The following is a 19,524-nucleotide window of genomic DNA, read 5'->3' on the forward strand; positions in this document are numbered from 1 at the left end:
AGAAGAAAAGGAAGAATAGAGAAAAGAGAAAGAAGAGCAATTTTTTTGTGTGTGATAGGAATATTACTATTTAGGTGTGTGTGTTATTATTAATAGGGAGAATTGTTTATACATGTAATCTATACAGGATACAAATCAAATAGTTAATACAAATATTTACGTAAGGCTTAATTAGACTTTTGGTCCTCTAATTTATATGGTGGGTTCATTTTGGTCCTCTAATTTTTTCGGGGTTCAATTTAGTCCCCTAGTTTGTGTAGGATATTCAATTTAGTCCTCGACGTTACTAGCGTTAAATAAGTTAACGGCAGAGTGATATAATGTGATACTGTGGTAATTAAAAATGACGTGGCAAGGTAGGGACATCAGATTATGTGGACTGTAAACAACGAGAAATGAAAAACAATGTTAATTGGGTTTTGAAAGAAATTAGGGTTGGAGTGTTTTGAAAGAAATTAGGGTTCGAGGAAGAAAGAAAGAAATTAGGGTTCGAGGAAGAAATTGGGGATAAGGGTTGAAGAAATTAGGGTTCGAGGAAGAAGTGAAAATCAATCAATAGATAACGATTCGAAGAGGAAGGATTCGCGCTCTCCTTCGGTGTGGCATAGGTTCGTCGCTTTGTTCGTAGTGGCACGAAATAGAAGGTAAGTTTTTTGGTTTTTTAATGGATTGAATGTCGCGTTTTACTTATATAGTATTGAAATTGTGGGTGTTGGTATTGTTTTTTATGTGTTATTTTGTTTGTGTGTGTTTGTAATGGTGTGTGGGTTGTGGTCCCGTTGGTTTGTGGTGGTCCTGTTGGTTTGTGGTCAGTAGGTTGTGGCCCCTTTTAACTTTTTTGGGTATGGGTTGTAATATGTATTGTATATGTGGGCATTAGTAGTGCGTAGAGTAACATGGTTTATGTTATTTTATAGGTTGGGATGTGTGATGATAGATTTGAGGTGGTGGTCCACCATGCGGGATACTTTGAAAGGAATGAAACATAGAGTTATAATAATGGGTTAACGTCCACGTTGGCTTGTGACCCAGATAGGTGGAGCTATTTTGAAATAATGGGAATAATTAGGGAAATGGGTTATGTAAACATTAAAGATTTGTGGTATAAAGTTAGTAGGTCAGATGTATTGAAGAACAATTTGAAAATTTTGTCTGATGACATGGGTGCAATGCACATGGTCAATATTGCTAGAAGGAATGGGCAGGTTCATACGTTTGTTAATCACTCAATTTGTGAACTTGAGGTTGTGGACAATTTTTTGGAATGCTTCCCTGAAGAGGTAGTTGCAGAAACAAGAACTACAAATGTTGAGGTCCAGGCTGAGGTGGATGGTCACAGTGGTTATGGCGATGGAGATCACATTAATCGTGAGCAGAATAATAATGTGGTTCATGAGGCTGAAATGCAATAGGATAAAAATGGTTGTGATATGGAATATGAATTGGAAGATGACGCTGATAGTCACCATAACATTAGGGTGGAGCCACAAACTGAAATGGATCCAGAAATTGAGGTTGTTGTCAATGTTGAAGTACAGCCAGAAACTGAATTTGATGAAAATAATGAGGTTGAAGCAGAAGTTGGTGTCCAACCTGAAGTGGATCAAATTCGGGTTGAGGAAATTGGAGCTGATGCAGTAGGTGAAGGTGAGGAAACTGAAGCTGAGGCACATGAGGCAGTAGGTGGTTTCCAAACTGGAGCTGAGGCAGAAACAAGGATTGGGGAGGAAAGAAATGAAGGTGAAACTGATTCTGATCATAGCATGAGTGAGGAAGATCTACATGATGTAAGTGTCCATTATGAGGACAATTTGTGGGAAGGAAATGGGGAAGAAGATGGTAAGGAGGAAGACTTAGAATTTGATGGCAGTGCTCATGTTGATATGCATGATAGGGGGTTATCTGATGATGGGTGGGAATCAGATGACATGTACAACGATGATCCAAGTAGTGATGACTCATTGGCTAGTGGAAGCCAATGTAAGGCAAACTTTGGGACCTTTAAAATGCCCAAAAGCATGGCCCAATACCAGTGGGAAGTTGGAACATATTTTCCAAATAAATAGACATTTGTAGAGGCAATAAGGACATATGGAGTGCAATCTGGAAGAAGGCTAAAACTTCAAAAAAAATGATAAACATAGATGTAGAGTGATATGTTTGGGTGGGAAAGCAAAGTGTTCTTGGTTTGCCTATTATGCTTATATGGCTGAAACAAACATATGGAAGTTAAGGAGAATTAATGACAAACACAAGTGCAACAGAGAATTCAATGTGAAAATGCTAAATGCTAAGTGGTTAAGTAGTAGGTTGGAAAACACAAACAACCCAAGTCTGAGGGCAGTTGATATTCGCAATAAAGTAACTAGGAAGTGGAATATTGTTGTGACAAAGTCCATGGCTCGTAGAGCAAAAACACTGCCTGTTGAGCAAGTTGATGGGTCATTTGTAGAACAATTTAATAGAATTTATGATTATGCACATGAAGGAGGGATGGTGATTCCATAGTTGTGCCAACATGTTAAGGAGAACGAAGATGATACAAATCATGAGACTCACATCCGGTTCCAATCACATGTCTCAAACTTTGGTCATGTAAACAAACAGAATCTTTGGTAATGGAAATAACACAATAAAGAGAATGAGTTAAATGACTGACGGATAATAAATTGAATGGAGCCCTAGGGACCTAAAGAACATGATAAATGGATATGGATGGAAAAATATTAACAATACCAACACCATGAGATGAGACTCTAGACCCATCAGCCATTGTAACTGAAGGTAAATTATCCGGACAAGACAAAGAGGAAAGCAAAAATTTGTTACCACTAATATGATTTATGGGGCCTAAGTCAAGAACCCAAGGTCCAAGAGAATCAGAGTGAGTCAGGCCAACAAATGATGTACTTGTGCATGCAACAGAGGTAGATGTAGTGGAATTAGAACTCTGGCGTTCCTCATACCATCTGAGAAAGTCATTGAAAATAGCAGTTTCTTGCGGTATCAAATGAAGCAGGATCCACATTCATTGATCAGGGAGGACGATTAAAGTGGACCACTATAGCAGATCGAGGAGGATGTCCATGAAGAACATAACACTCGTCACTCTTGTGGCCTAACTTGCCACAATGGTCACACTTGGGACGTCCCTTTCTTAGCTTGCTAGAATGATTGCAATCATCCCGTTGAGAGGACAAGACTGAGAAATCATCGGCATAAGTAGGTATATCAATGACTTGTTTTCTTTGCACACGCAAAAGGGTAGAACTAGTGGCAATAAAGTTGGGCACAACAAGAGAACCCAAAATCTGGTCGCGAACATGGAAATATTCATCATAAATTACATGTAATGCCAACAACATGAAGAACTTTGACTGTTGCTCAAGTTCTTCAACTAGAGTGTAGGCAGGAGGTAATAACTTATTAAACTCATGAAGAAAAGCATGAATTTTACCCAAATATTTAGCCATGGGACCAGGACTCTACGGAGCAACAATGAGAAGATCTTGACAAACACCATAAAGACGTTGAGTGTCATTGGTGTATAATAACTTTGCTTGTGTCCATACGTTTGAACATGTTTCACATGAACGAAACATCTTTTAGGGAAGAGTTAATGGTGGGCTTGATAACGATGCATAAATGGGCATCAATTTTTGTCTAGCGGGAAACTTCATATACAACAACAATAGTCTCACTCTGGGTGGGATGATCTTCGTATCCTTGACTCTTGAGTCAAAGTTTGATGTCAGACAGTCACGTCGCATAATTCGTGTCATCCAATTTGTCTATGGATAAATGTACATTAATGTAATTGGTGTAGACGGAGGGTCAGACAAGGGGGTGCTTGAAGACGAGACACCGAAAGAGGTAGTGGAATAAGACATTGAGAGAGAAACCCTAAAAATTCAAAGTTCTCTAATTGATACAACAACCACAGATCCAGAAAGAGGGCAAGAAGGTGACTTAGGCGAAGTTGATCCGCACGGCAAAAAGTTGACGACATGTTGTCACACACTAGTAGAGAAGCAACGGCTGACAAGGCTTACGGCGACACATGTGAGCTTTGGTGGTGGCGATCTCAACGGCGTTAGGGTCGCCTGGCCAAGATGAACAGAATCATGTGGTCGTCTGTCAAAACAGCAACTCCGACGATGGCGATGGCGATGGCGGAAACGACGATGATGAGTGTTAGGACAACAACTACAATAATAAACTAACCTAAGCTCGAGATACCATGTTGAATAACATGAAAATAGGTTTAGGGATTAATCTCCCTTCTGTAAAACATACACAATAGATAATTTATTTATAATGCTAATGGGTCATGCCCAAAAATACATAATAGACTGAGTCCAACTACTAGAGAAAATACTATATTATCTAACAACAATACTTGTAATTAAAATTGATTAATCGATCACTTTACATTTGACAAAGGAGAATTAGACACAAAATAAGTTGGGATTAACCGATACAAACCAATATGTTTTCATTGTCATTTTTTTAATTAGGCAAGTTAATTACTCTTGATCATCATTTAAACTTTTTGAAAATATTGTGAATTTGTTTTAAAAACTATCAAACAAACCTTTCCAACTTCTGATAAGCTTATTGTGAAAAGCTTTTCAAAGTGTTTTATAATTTTTAAGATCTCATCACTTAATAATAAAATTTTAAAATTATTCTCTAAAGTAAATTTTTAGCAGTATCATAATGTTTGTTAAGAAGTTCAAATAGAATCGGGATAGGAAGAATAATGGACATAAGATTAACATCGTGTTCTTCATACATAATTTTAGAGAAAAGTTACTTCGAGAGTAGTGACTAAACCAATCCACACAGTTGAACACATATCGCTTAGCACAAAGGCAAAGTTTCCAGTGACTATAGGCGTTGAGTCGTTATATCAGTCGTGTCTAAGTGGTGGTTCTCAGAGGAAATAATGAGAACATAGTTCCTTCCTACCTCATCGATGAATTTTCGAGGACGGAAATTTTTGTTGTTGGGGAGAATGTAAGGCCCAGTTTTAATTTTCTGCCCTAATATTTAAGGGATGGCCTTAATCTGTTGGGCTTAAAGGGTGGTCCATAGGGTGCTAAGGCCCTAAATCTGCTAGGGTTCCCTTTCAGCCCCACTTTTGCAAATCTGCCCTAACACACTCTTTCACTTATACGTCGCCGTCTTCCTCCGCCGCCCAAAAGAGCTCTACTAGGGTTTAGGCCATCTCGATCAAACAAAGCTCAACTTCGTTTCTATATCCCACGTAAGTATTCCTTAGCTAACGCTGATCTTTCTCCAGCTGCGTTTCTATTATTCCAATTAGGATTTCGTAGTAACCTTGCTCTGGTTCTGTTCCATCGTGTTTCCAGTTTTGGGTCTGCTCGTAGAGCTGTGGTGCTCACGGTTGCATATCAAAGTTTCTGCTAGCTTTTCCAGGTAAGGGAAGCTAGAACCCTTTTTTGTTTCATGTGCTTGTCTGTTGTCTGGTTGGTGTTTCGTGATTCTTGAACTGGTATGTTACTGTGAATGCGGGGAAGGGTTGGTAATATTGAATATGCGTAAAATACAACTGATGCAGGTGCGGACAACGGCGAAGTCTGATAATCTCGCCCAAGCGAGCTTGTCTCGCCTAGGTGAGACTAGCAGAGGTTTCGTCCAGGATTCCTACGCGAGGGGTCGCTTAGGCGAAGAGTCCCCGTTTTGAGCGAGATGCATTCTCGCTTAAGCGAGGAGGGCTCGCCTGAGCGAGACCTCGTAGGGAGCCACTGTTCCCACTCCTCGAATTCTCGCCTGAGCAAGGGGAGTCCGCCTGAGCGAGGGAAAACTCTCGCCTGAGCGAGTATCCTCAGATTGAGCGAGAGTTGGGCGAGGATGCACCCTGTACTGTTTTCTTCTATGTTAATTGGGTGAATATCACATGTATGACTGGGTTATTGTGCTAAAGTATGTTCTGAATGTTTATGCATGAGGGATGTGGTTCATGAGTTATGAATTGAGTGATTTTGTATGTATGGGATGGTAACGTTGAGATATATGAGTTTTACATGATGTGAGTATGATATATGTATGAGATGATTCATGGAATTGAAATGATGAGTTTGGTATGAGTTCGACATGAGACACGAAAGGGTTGGTATCAATGTGGCATGACGATGGTATGAGACGGAATTCCATATTCATGGTTCGAGAATAATGAGTTGGTATGGTTTGGCTGGGAATATGAAAGAGGTGAATTATGAGAAATTGTATGTTATGTATATGTATATATGTGTATACGCATGCTGAATCCGCTTGATTGATTAAGAATGTTGGTCTGTGTCAGTGCTTAATTCCTTAAGATCTCTTGGTGAGATTCTTAGGGTCGTGCTTCAGTGGTCGGGACGTAATCCCATGACCCCTGTTAGTGGGTGTCCATGGTGGTGCCCCATCTGTATAACTAGGTAAGGATTCAAGGTAAGGTTGCATCCTGACACTCTAAGGAGTCCGTTAGTCTCACCTAGAGCGGACTAGAGATGGCAAATAAACCCGTCCCCGTGGGTATTGCCCGAACCTGTCCCCGTTTTGACGGGGAATCCCCGCATTGACTGGGTATGGGTATGGGTATGGGGAATCCCCGACTTTTTCAGTTGGGTATGGGGATGGGTATGGGGATGTACATATACCCGCCATAATACCCGTCCCCGCCATATCTCCATTCTCGTTTAAATTATTAAAATATTCACAATTAATCAAGTAACCCCTATATATATATATATATATTTTTTTTTTCTATTTTTTATTTCTTTTAATTATTTCATTTGTCATGAAACTCATTCTCATCTCCAATATATTTTTTATCTTATCATAACCTTTATGTAATTATGTTAAAATGATGTATGTTAATTAAAAAAAAATTATGCCTCACATTTGAATATTTATATTATTTTTTAATATTTTTATTTATTATAAATTTTTCTTTCACATGAGAATGTTTATACTCTCAATTTAAGATAATATAAAAAAAATTCTTTACTTATTATTATTATTAATTTTTGTTTAATTTGAAGAACTCTTTTGTTTCATTAAAATAATTTTCGTTATTTTTCAACCATTAATTATATGTTAATATTTGAAAAGTTTTCTTAATTCTCTAAGATATTTTTCGTCTTATCATACCTTAGTTATACATTTGATTTCCTTTGTGTGATTCTTTTCGATAGTCTCTCAAATTATTTCTAAAACACACATTTGTTAGTTTTTTAATATTTTTATTTATTTTTTTATTTTTATCATGTAGAATAATATTTCGATATATTCTATCTAATTATTTTTTATTTTATAACTCATTATTAATCATAATGTAATTTTTTCACTTTAAATTCTGTTTGAAGTGGTTAAAATTTTATATATATATATATATATATAATGATATTTAGGAATAGTATATGATAATTCACTACAAGAAAAACATGAAATGGTGACTGATTTAGTCAGTAACCCATATCAGTCACTATTTTTCGTCATTGGTGGTAGTTGATTTATTGTCTGAATCAATGACTAAATTAGTGACCGATTCAATGATCGAATCTGTACTTGATTTAGTGACCAATTTAATTACTAATTTATATGTAATTTAATGACAAATTTTTTGGTCACTAATGATATTTCTATTTAATTTTAACCACTTCAAACATAATTTAATAATTAGTTCTGTAAGGTATTTTTCATTTTATCATACCTTAATTATACATTTGATTTCCTTTGTGCGATTTCTTTCGATAGTCTCTCAAATTATTTCTAAAACACACATTTGTTAGTCTTTTAATATTTTTATTTATTGTTTATTTTTTTTCATCATGTAGAATAATATTTCGATATATTCTATCTAATTATTTGTTATTTTATAACTCACTATTAATCATACTGTAATTTTTTCCACTTTAATTGTATAAATAACTTTTATTTACTACAATATAAAAATTTAATGTAATTGCTATGAATATTTTTTTGTCACTATCCAACATATATTGAAGTTCAAAAGATACAAAATCTATGTCAAAATTTTATTATTATGTTTATTATTTGTTCTTTGTGTCATTTTGATCAAGTGATGTATTATAACTTTTATTAGTGTATAAAAAAGAGATTCATTATAATTTAAAAAATTGAAGTAAACAAACATTTAAAATATATTTTAATTTGAATATTTGTTTTCCTTTTATTATTATGTTTATTATTTATTCTTTGTGTCATTTTGATCAAGTGATATATTATAACTTTTATTAGTGTATAAAAAAGATATTCATTAGAATTTAAAAAATTGAAGTAAACAAACATTTAAAATATATTTTAATTTAAATATTTGTTTTCCTTTTATATTTTTTTGAAATATTTTTTAATTTTATCAACTAAGTTCATCAATGTTGTAGTTTGCAAATTTAACAAATGTTTTGGTTCACATGAAATTTTATTTGGTATTCTAATATAAAATGTAAACAATTATAATTTATTGTAAGGTATTTGGCATCGAAGAAAATCCTCCTAATATTGAATATTTCATAATATTATGTTTTCTTTACCGTAATTTTTTTTCTTTTATAAAAATTAATATTGAAGTAGTAAGAACACGGGTACGGGTATGGGTACGAGATTATACCCGTTACCCGGTGGGGATGGGGATGGGAAAAAAGTTTGATACCCGTTGGGTTTGGGTATGGGGATGGGGATGAATTTTTTATGTGGGGATGGGTATGGGATAGCGAAACCCGTCCCCGCCCCGCCCCGTTGCCATCCCTAGAGCGGACTGATTCCTGTGGTGAGAGTAGTAGGAGGCCTAAAATTCATTAAGGGGCTAACCTTGTGGTGAGGGAAAATTGATTCATTGTAACACTTGTCACACATAGCTCGGGGGTGAGCAGCTCAGGGGTGAGCAGAGGTATCCACCACAAGTGCAAGCATCCGCTGAATCCGACCAGGTTATACGTATCCGGATGAGTCGAGTCGAGTCTTAGTGTATTGTTTGGAAGGTCGTAACATGCTTGTGTGATGTATGTATAATGGACTGTGATTATGTATCTAATTTCTTTGATGAAATGGTTTTTGGCTCTAGCTTACCCTTTGCTTGTTTGATTGTCTTGTATGTGGTACTTCTCTTTTGCGATGATCATCAAATTATTGATGTGAATAGAAGCGAGAGGTTCTCGTGGTCAACAGGGAATGGTGACTCCGCTGCATAGCCTGCCTTGGCTAGATCCTGATCCATGATCTTTCTTTTAGGGCCACGACCCGTGTAGCATCTGTCCCTTACATCTCAAGTTAATTTCTGTAGAATATTTTGTAACTGTTTCTTTTGACTTCGTGACGCTTCTTTTAAGTACGTTATTAATTAAATGGGACGTTACAAAGTTCAGGTCGTAATTATACTATTTTGGATTTTAAAGAATATCACATTATGCAAATACCATGATGAAAAAAAGTTTACACTTCAACTTACAAAGTTGGATTGAAAAACTAAGTCATATTCCTTGAGGAAATGTTAATTTTTTTAAAATGGTAATTAATTTAGATTTATGTTAGTTAATGCATGTATTTTAAATAAAAAAAAGGTATATAATAATATTAATTTTATCCTAAAATGTGTATTATTTTAATCAAATTTAAAATACTCACTTAAGATATAAAATATTCGATATAGCATCGTTACATGACATTTGCAGATACCTAGAATAGGAATGAATATATTTTGTGGAAAGAAAAGGAAAAAAAAAAATATATATTGATATTCCTAATTTGATGTTGATAAGGGAAGGGGAGCGGGATTTGAAATTCAAAAAATAAGTGTCCGTTGCACAACGACTAAGATTCTGATTTGAAATTTATCGTTATATATAATCGAAAATGTTGGAAGGGGCTTTGTATTGTTTGAAGCGAAGGGTACGAAATCTGATTTGAATTAAGAAGGGAGAGGAAGAGAAATGGAGAAGGCAGGAGTACTATCAGCGAAGGAGGCATTCGAGAAGCTCGAAAAGGTTGGAGAAGGGACGTACGGAAAGGTGTACAGGGCAAGAGAAAAGGCCACTGGGAAGATCGTTGCCCTAAAGAAGACTCGCCTCCATGAGGACGAAGAAGGTGTCCCTCCCACCACCCTCCGTGAGGTTTCAATTCTGCGGATGCTCTCTCGCGATCCCCATGTCGTCAGGTTTCAATTCTTTCTCCTCTGCCCACTTTTCTGCTGTTTCTTTCTTTCCTTGTTTAGTTATTCCTAGTTCCACACCACACACAGGTTAATGGATGTCAAACAAGGTCAGAACAAGGAAGGCAAGACCGTGCTCTACTTGGTATTTGAGTACATGGATACCGATCTCAAGAAATTCATTCGCTCTTTCCGTCAAACCGGAGAATCCATTCCACCTCAAACCATCAAAGTAATACATACTTTTAATTTTTCAGATCTCTCTCAGTGTTCTTCCCTTTTCTTTTTTTTAATCAATTTTTGTGAATCGTGAATTTGGTTACAGAGCTTGATGTACCAACTTTGCAAGGGCGTTGCTTTCTGCCACGGCCACGGAATCTTGCACAGGTTGTTAACCCCTTTTCCTGGTTTCCTTTCCTTTTTCTCGCATTTGCAAATGTGTGTGTATATACATATACATATATACATATATTAACAATTGAATGTAAATTCAATGTTTATTTAGGGACTTGAAGCCTCACAATCTCTTGATGGACCGGAAAACAATGATGCTTAAAATAGCTGATCTTGGACTCGCTCGAGCATTTACGGTGCCGATTAAGAAATATACGCATGAGGTAAAAAGACATGAGGGATAGCATCTTATCTGAAAAATAATTATTTTTTCCTCTGGATTCGTTAATCATTTGTAAGTCAATATCTCTATTTTCAGATACTTACCCTGTGGTATAGAGCCCCTGAAGTTCTTTTGGGAGCCACTCATTACTCAATGGCTGTGGACATATGGTCCGTTGCCTGCATATTTGGTATGGATAAAATATATTGTTTAACTTGTTGTTTGTATGTCAGGTAGAGGGTTTAGTAATGTTGTTTGTGTCTCGATTGTAGCCGAACTTGTCACCAAACAAGCACTTTTTCAGGGTGATTCCGAGCTTCAACAACTCCTTCATATATTCAGGTGAGGCATTTAGCAATAATATACCGGTCTTTGTTTGTCTTTGTCAACTGTGTTTGCCTGATTTTGCATATAATTCTACTCTGTTTGTGCAGGCTATTGGGCACTCCTAATGAAGAGGTGTGGCCAGGCGTGAGTAAACTAATGAACTGGCACGAATACCCCCAATGGAATCCTCAAAGTCTGTCAACGGCTGTTCCGAGTTTGGATGAGCTTGGAATCGATCTACTATCTGTTAGTTACTCATTAGCTTACTCTTTCTAGTACTTCCTGTTGAATTTCCATTCATTGAATTTTTTGTCTTTCCTTTTCAGCAAATGTTGAAATATGAACCTTCCAAGAGGATTTCTGCAAAGAAAGCAATGGAACATGCCTACTTTGATGACCTGGACAAGAGGCACCTTTAGGGGGAGAACAACTTGTTTGAACATTTGGACGGTAGAAATTTAGGACTAACAATTTGCTCCCCATGTATGCTTCTCTCGAGCGTGTGCATCCATAGTGCGTTTAAGCAATCACTTTAAGTTGTTTTCTTTTCTATATTGGTTGAACTATGGAGTGAATTGGCCTTAGGATTTATTTTAGTAGTATTGCTTCTTTGTTTTCTTTCTAGTCATTCTGACGAAAATCTGAAAATTTCGTAATATAATTCTGCATCTTTTTAATGCTAATTCTCTCGTACGGAGACCGTACCCTTCTGCTAAGTAAAATTTTTAACAGCGTCTTACAACCTTAAAATGATATTTTGCACCTAAAAATAAAAGTTTGTACAAAGAATTTTCTATCTAAAGATAAAATGTTAGAGAACAAATTTAGCACCTCTCTTTCGCAGTGTTCCTTTCAACGGATACTACATTTTAAACAGATTTAAAAAGACGGATTAAAATATAAAATATTGTTCGTTTGAGAAAAAAAAAACCATAAATAGATTTGAAAAAATATATGACAATTCAATCTCACCAAAAATACAACGATTTGTGCTAATATATCAAATTTTACGCTTTTCTCCTCACATTTTATTATCATATAATATATTAATAATATTAATAATAATAATAATAATTCTATTAGTTATTAAATATATATATTATTTATTATTATAATTTATTATATATATATATAGAATAAATTATATTATTAATAATATATATAATAATAATTATTAATTAAAATATTTATAACTATAAATAGGATAATTTAAATATTTATAACTATAAATAGAATAATTAAAATATTATGATTAATATATTAATATATAATAACTAATAATATATATAAAATGATTATTATTATTAATTATTTAAAGTATACAATAATTAATAATTATTATAATATTGTTAAAACTAATAATATATGTAATTATTATTATTAATTTATATATATATATATATATATAATAATTAATATATACAAATGTAATTAAAATATTCTTAAATTTTAATATTTTTAATTCATTCAATTATGATTTTATTAAATTTTTATTATGAAGGATATTTTGGTAAATTTTAAATTTTATCTATTACAACAATTGTTTTAATTTATTATATCAATCAAATGATTCAGTAATTTTCATAAAATTTATCTCCAAATTCACTCACTTTACCATTCAAATTTACTCAAAAAAATACACACATTCATCTCTTCAAATCCACACAAATTCATTTTCACATTCTTTCCCAATTCAACACCAAAAGAAGACACCCTTAATCTTTCTTTCTTAAACAATTTCTTGACTGATTTTTCTTATCTAACTTGTCTTTGTCTTTAAAAAATGACAACATAGTGAGGGTTCTTTTAACACCTTTTATTATCATTTGACAATTTTATAGGGAAAAAAATGTTCTTAACAAAAATTGACTTTTGTGTTTTTAAGGAAAAAAAAAAGTGAAAGTAAAAAAATTTTGGTAAGCATCAAACTGTCAGATTTTAAGCATCAATCTACTTGCATTCAAGGTCTTCGCAAATTTATGGTCAATAAGTGAATTTTAAGAACAGAGATTACAGCTATGTCAAGAAAGCAATGCTGAGAGTTATAATAAAGAATGAAACATGAGAACATAAGTTTTTGCAATCTTTTGAATAATACACTGATTAATAGTTGTATCACACTGCATGAGTCAGTGCATACAATCACTGCCAGTATTGCCAGCATTGTCTTTAATAGATACATTGATAGATACATGTGTGGATGGTTTCATATTATAACGGAAATTGTAGTTTACCTGTAAACTATCATAGACACCTCTGGAATTTGCTGCACATGCTATAGAATGAAAGGATCCAGTTACAGCTGTAACAAACAACAAACTGTGCTGCAATATCAGGGAGACCACTGAAGGTGTGTAATGAGACACCACTGCTTTGTTGAATAATGCCCATTTATTCCAAGCTTTCCCCTATTTATTTGCATAAGTGAGAAGCTTTTGTGAACGCATTACGAATATCTACAATGAAACTAAATTTAGAAAAAAAATAATCATCATTTTGTGTTCGAAGTCAAAACTGAGAACTAAGAATCTTTAATGGATTCATCAACCATCCCAGGCCAAGATTTAGATATACACGAACAAGGAGAGGACACTGGGATTCAAACCACTTGTGAAGCTTGATGGTGTAATTGGTCGAATGTTGGGTGCACTTGAAAGTTCCATAGCTAAATTCTAAGTCACATAATGCAAGCAGATGACCAGTGGAAAATATTTAATTTCAGATAGACACCCTCTATACAATAGAAAGACATACAATAGACTCTCTGCGCATTGAATCCTCTTCAAGAGATCACTGGTACTTCAAGTATGCCAGCATTATTTGAGGATGACCATGGTATCGTACATTTTCAGGATCATACTGATAGAATGAACAATAGCTTGCGTTGGGTACACAAGAATAAAGGAGTAACATATAGCAAACTACTTAGATCAGGTATACAGCACAAACCTGTGGAAGTTTAATTAAAGTATATTTTGCCTGGCTAGTCCGTTCACTTTTTTCTGCAAAGGGAAGCGAATTTGAGCCAGGTTTCAACATCTTCCACAGGAGGCAGCACAACTAAAAGTGCCTGCCAAACCTGCCACCAAACACAATAAAGTTAGAGTAAGAAAAAACAATCCTAAACTCTTGTTAGGATAAACACAAGCTGTTAGTTATGCAAAATGTTGATTCCAAGGATAAACTTAAGCTGATATTACGAGACTTAAACTGAATATTCAATATTAAAGTCTAAAGTTGTCAATCACAGCCATAGTATCACAGTGGACCTTAGTATAGCAGCCCTTCACGCTCCAGAATTCCTATAACATCTCGTTTCAGATTTAAATCACTATAATGGTTTAATCCTGCAGCAAATCTTCAAAAATTGAATTGTTTTTTAAATGAAATATCCATTTGAAAGCTTAATTCTCACTTAAATCCATGGCATGGCTTACTGACTTATTGTCCAAGCAATGACTGTGTGACTTTGGACTACAGATGATAAAATTATTAACTTTTAAGTACTTCTTAGTTTTGAGCACTTATTTTGCATGTGATATATAAATCAATTGCATTTATTGTATTTAAAGGCGTAGGTCATTTAGAGTGGTACTGCATGTGGTGAAGCAACCTGGCTTGTAAACCAAGCTTTATGAGCTCTACGTAAACCATATCACTATTTCATGTGGAACTAACGCCCCATATCACTATATGTTTATAGGAGTACAAGTCAACGTTATTAAAAAATGATAAAAGTTATTTAGAGATTTCAACATAAAAGAAACCATTGGGTAAGGATTACGTAGCTTAAAAACAAGGGTCGCTTCATCTCGATCGTAAGTTGTTAATAGAAAGCTCAAAAGAGCTTTTTCATTTTATCAATATTTCTAAATCAATATCAAATGCAAGGCCAATTATAGAGTGGAAGTTGCCAAATCGCATGGGTTTTTTCAGATGCGGCTGGGGTGGACATTGCAGGGCATAATGGCGTGGGTCGCAAAATCGCATGGTGTTTTTCAGATGCGGCTAGAGTGGACATTGCAGGGCATAACGACGTGGGTCGCAGAATCATGAACCCTGATGTTTTATCCTTAATCGTTCAGGTCTTTGTAATTTATGTTATACTTTGCCCACTGATGGTGAACAAAAAATATGCATTCTTCTTGAACATATTTTCTCCTCTGCTTTCCAGTTAGCACCTTGAGAAGGAGATGAGATGAGGAGCGGAGAGGAGAGACAGACAGTGACGGGGATTCGGAAGAAGGGAAGCGGAATCAGGCAATGGCTACTGCTCGACGGGAAAGGAGAGACGGAGGTGGTGGAGGCCGGGAAGCACGCCATCATGAGGCGCACCGGCCTCCCCGCCCGTGACCTCCGCATATTGGACCCTCTCCTCTCCTACCCTTCCACCCTTCTTGGCCGTGAGAGGGCCATCGTCATCAACTTGGAGCACATCAAGGCCATCATCACCGCCCAAGAGGTTCTCCTCCTCAACTCACGTGACCCCTCCGTCACCCCCTTCGTCCACGAGCTCCAGGCCAGGATCCTCCGCCATCACCAGGCCTCCTCCTCCTCTTCCAAAAACCATGACCACCACACTAACTACGAGCCCGACCGCGACCACGACCCCGATGCCATTAAGATTCTCCCTTTCGAGTTCGTAGCCCTGGAGGCCTGCCTTGAATCCGCCTGTAGCGTATTGGAGAACGAAGTCCGTGCTTCCATCTTCTCTTCTTTTGATTTCTTGCCGATAATTTCCCTCTGTCTTCACTCTAAACCTTTCCTCTGCCAACTGACAGGCAAAGACGTTGGAGCAGGAGGCTCATCCGGCCTTGGACAAGCTCACATCCAAGATCAGTACTCTCAATTTGGAACGAGTTCGTCAAATTAAGAGCCGATTAGTCGCCATCACTGGTCGTGTTCAGAAGGTTGGTTGACGTGATTGATGCATGGCATGGGCTTCCGGGAGTTTCATTATTTGATTGTTTGATCATGTGTCCAGGTGAGGGATGAATTGGAGCACTTGCTGGACGACGATGATGATATGGCTGAGATGTATCTGACGGAAAAGTTAGCCGAACAGCAGATGGAAGAGAGCTCTTCCCCATCCTCCATACATGACCACCACGACGAGGATTTAGACGACAGGCATCCACCTTTTTACGCCTTTACCTCTTTTTAACTCTCTTTCATACCTCTGAATATAAAATTTCTATCCATTTTTAGGACCGTTCCAGAAATATCCTCTGAGGCTGGAGGACCCCCTGTGGGCTTCGAGGATCATCACAATGTCTACAATGTTCTTGGTAGGGACAACCATGGAACCCGTGGTAGCACCTACAGTGCCGTCACCAAGCAGCTTGATGTCGAGGAGCTTGAAATGCTTTTGGAGGCTTACTTTGTGCAGATCGATGGCACCTTGAACAAGCTCTCGACGGTATGCACGCCCCTTCATCTTATATTCCGTCTGCACTATCGGTTGATCACCCCTATTTTATTACTTTTTCCTTCCCCTCTAAGTGCATACAGACACCAATGGCTTCTTTCTGATTAAGTAGCATAGTGAAACCTTATTTGAAGCTGGAAGAGGTTCTGTATATAAGGTTGGAGGAGAAGCCATGAGAATAGTAACTTTTTTCTTTCTGGTTTGTATTTGAGAGCATAGATTGGCAGGAGTTCTTCCAACGCTGTTTCACAGGAAAACATGTAACGGGTTGCCCCAATCATTTTTGCCCTTCAAAAACGGGAAGTCGGTTAAGTTGGTCTCCCTAAAAGATGAAAAATGTTAAATTTGGAAAGTTTAGTCCATGGATCAATTGAGAGGCTTGAGTTAACATTTACAGAAATCTCACATACATGTTAATTGTCATCTACGGATCTTTCATGACAACATTTTTTTGTGTATGTCATATTAGTAATCACTAATACGGACTAGAGACTAAAATGAAACCAGAGCAGAGAGGAAAGACACCATGGTTGAGATAAAAGGCTTGGTTGACTGAAGCTTGGCCCTATTAGTCATGGGAGAAGAGACTTTTGTTGGTTGTAGAGCAGGCAACATATTTAGATCTTGCTCTTATCTTTTAATGACCAACTTTCTTAACCTTTCACCATCAATGATATCAAACAACCTGGTGGAACGTACTATATGTAATAGCCTCTAACATCACGCAATAAAATCAAGATCCAGAAATAAACTTGGTACTAATCGAACACATAGGAAACTCTTCAGTCTAACACCTATCGAGAAACTCTCAATCTATGAGCTCCCTAGCCATGTGCTTTATATAAGCAACTTCAACTTAGTGTTAAATCAAACCATTAGACCCAAAACAGACACTATTTTGCTTGGAACCTTGTCAAACCTCCCCAAAAACCAGTAACAATAACCCTTCAGGCAAACTAAACCCATTATTAACTTCCATGCCTCTCTGTTATCACTCCCGAAACAGAAAAGATAGGAAAAAGATTATCAATGCCAATTGTCATTTGCTATTTGCTACCAAACCACAATTGAATTCACCAATGGACAAACTCATCAATATACTGCTCCTGATAGCCATCAGTGGTGACGCTCTATCCGTCATTATCTACTTATACTCGAAACTGGCAACAAACACATCACCCAAGATCAACATTTGCTTCCGATCCAACCTTGACAGTGAGCACTTTTGGAACTAGGGGAGTTGTTGACCAATTTGACCGACAAACTAGTCTTTCAAGGCTGTATTTGACAAGTTCCAGCTTTCGGCAATCATCAAGACCCCTTATCTTTTAGGGGCTAAAATGCTGTTACATACGGGATTAAGGATGCATGTTATTTCAAACCTTTGTAACAAACTCTTGTAAGACGATGAGTTATATGTAAGGGAGTTTATCAAAGCACGTGGTTGGCAACTTTAGGTTATGATCTTTGAACATTTATGATCCAATATGGTTATCTTCTGTAAAAATTTGACATTATATTATAATTTACTAGTTACCTGGAAAATGAAGTTTAAATTGACTTCTCTGTCGCTGTCTCTTTCTTATTTGCTCATTGTCCTGATGAAGCTGAGGGAATATGTTGATGACACGGAGGATTACATCAATATCATGCTGGATGACAAACAGAACCATCTCCTCAAAATGGGAGTCATGTTGACCACAGCAACTCTGGTAGTGAGTGGCTTTGTTGTTGTGGCCGGAGTTTTCGGCATGAATATTCACATTGAGCTATTTGATCCCGATAAAGCCGGGATGACAGAGTTCCTGTGGACTGTTGGTGGTAGCACTGCAGGGACCATATTCTTGTATGTAGTTGCCATTGCCTGGTGTAAGCACAAACGTTTGCTGGAGTAACTCACAAGGCATGTAGTAGTGTTTCTTTTGTTTCATAAAAGAATGTAATGTAATTTGAAAATCAATTTTCATTCATATGCTATAAATTTTAATAGCAGGCCATTATTAAATTACAGTTACAGTAACAGTTTTGTTATTAGCACCAAAATTTCCGAAGTATTCAGATTCCTTTTCTTACATTTATTATTTTTTACATTGTTTCCCTTCCATTTTATTATCTATCCCTAATCTATTTGATTTCTTCTATTCGTAAAAACAACAGTTCTCTTTCAATGATATCTTGGGATCAGATTTTTTACATTTTCCATTTTTTACATATTCTTTCCCTAGAATTTTTACAAATAGAATCTGTGGTAAAAGAGAATACAGGGAACGTGTGAGACGACCATGAGATAATAAGTTAAATATAGACCTAGAGACAAAGAATATAATCAATAGATACAAAAGGAAGAAGATGAATAATACATATCCACTGGTCATGGTAACAAAGGTATATAACCCAACAAAGTAGACAAAAGAAAAGAAAAGAGATTTATTATCTATAATGTGAAGTCCATAACCCAAGGGTTAAGAGAGTTGGAATGAATGAGACCATTAAAAGATGTTTTTGTTTGTGCAACAGAATTAGTGAAACCAAAGTTTTCTTATCATTTAAGAAATTTCGTTAAAGATTGATAGTCTTGGAAGATATAATAACGAATGAGTAAGATAGGTACTTGTATATAGAAAATAATTATTGGGAGAAGGAATATTATATACATAGTTTCGAGGATGTTTGTCACAAAGTATTATGTCATCCAAATTTTCTTATTTGTTCCTCATTTTACTTACAAATTTCCAAAGATGTCAATATACAATTGAAGCCATTTTGTTTATTAGGAAAATAAGTGATGAACATGTTTTCCATATTGACATAACTCAATCTAAAGTAGCAAATATTTTTACCTTGACAGTATCTTTTACAATTTTGTTAACCCATGATGTCTTGATTGAGCATGAATCATCATTGAATAAACCTTACATACTAATGGTGATAAACATAAAAATAAAGATCTAACTCACATTTGACACACACATAAAA

The 19,524-nt window shown here is 36.0% G+C and overlaps 2 protein-coding genes across 2 annotated transcripts; both read left to right on the forward strand.

Moving 5' to 3' along the window:
* Positions 1-9,886: 9,886 nt before the first annotated feature.
* Positions 9,887-11,803, forward strand: LOC114193688 (cell division control protein 2 homolog D). The gene is made up of 8 exons (XM_028083580.1): positions 9,887-10,183; positions 10,268-10,409; positions 10,503-10,564; positions 10,683-10,794; positions 10,890-10,983; positions 11,066-11,135; positions 11,228-11,366; positions 11,447-11,803. Exons 1-8 carry the CDS (start codon positions 9,960-9,962, stop codon positions 11,537-11,539), a joined length of 936 nt encoding a protein of 311 aa, XP_027939381.1. The 5' UTR covers positions 9,887-9,959; the 3' UTR covers positions 11,540-11,803.
* A 3,131-nt stretch (positions 11,804-14,934) lies between these two features.
* On the forward strand, positions 14,935-18,535 carry LOC114193602 (magnesium transporter MRS2-3-like). The gene is made up of 6 exons (XM_028083472.1): positions 14,935-15,205; positions 15,295-15,813; positions 15,902-16,030; positions 16,105-16,250; positions 16,329-16,539; positions 18,156-18,535. Exons 2-6 carry the CDS (start codon positions 15,319-15,321, stop codon positions 18,441-18,443), a joined length of 1,269 nt encoding a protein of 422 aa, XP_027939273.1. The 5' UTR covers positions 14,935-15,205; positions 15,295-15,318; the 3' UTR covers positions 18,444-18,535.
* The last annotated feature ends 989 nt before the right edge of the window (positions 18,536-19,524 follow it).

This window comes from Vigna unguiculata, chromosome 8, assembly GCF_004118075.2.
Source record: "Vigna unguiculata cultivar IT97K-499-35 chromosome 8, ASM411807v1, whole genome shotgun sequence".
Lineage (NCBI taxonomy): Eukaryota > Viridiplantae > Streptophyta > Magnoliopsida > Fabales > Fabaceae > Vigna > Vigna unguiculata.

Excerpts from the sequence above, each read along its gene's own strand:
- LOC114193602 (XM_028083472.1), top strand. The coding sequence starts at position 15,319 with ATGAGGAGCGGAGAGGAGAGACAGACAGTGACGGGGATTCGGAAGAAG. Across the intron at positions 15,814-15,901 it reads GTAGCGTATTGGAGAACGAA|GCAAAGACGTTGGAGCAGGA; the intron begins GTCCGTGCTTCC and ends GCCAACTGACAG. Across the intron at positions 16,031-16,104 it reads TCACTGGTCGTGTTCAGAAG|GTGAGGGATGAATTGGAGCA; the intron begins GTTGGTTGACGT and ends TCATGTGTCCAG.
- LOC114193688 (XM_028083580.1), top strand. The coding sequence starts at position 9,960 with ATGGAGAAGGCAGGAGTACTATCAGCGAAGGAGGCATTCGAGAAGCTC. Across the intron at positions 10,984-11,065 it reads GTCCGTTGCCTGCATATTTG|CCGAACTTGTCACCAAACAA; the intron begins GTATGGATAAAA and ends TCTCGATTGTAG. Across the intron at positions 11,136-11,227 it reads CAACTCCTTCATATATTCAG|GCTATTGGGCACTCCTAATG; the intron begins GTGAGGCATTTA and ends CTGTTTGTGCAG.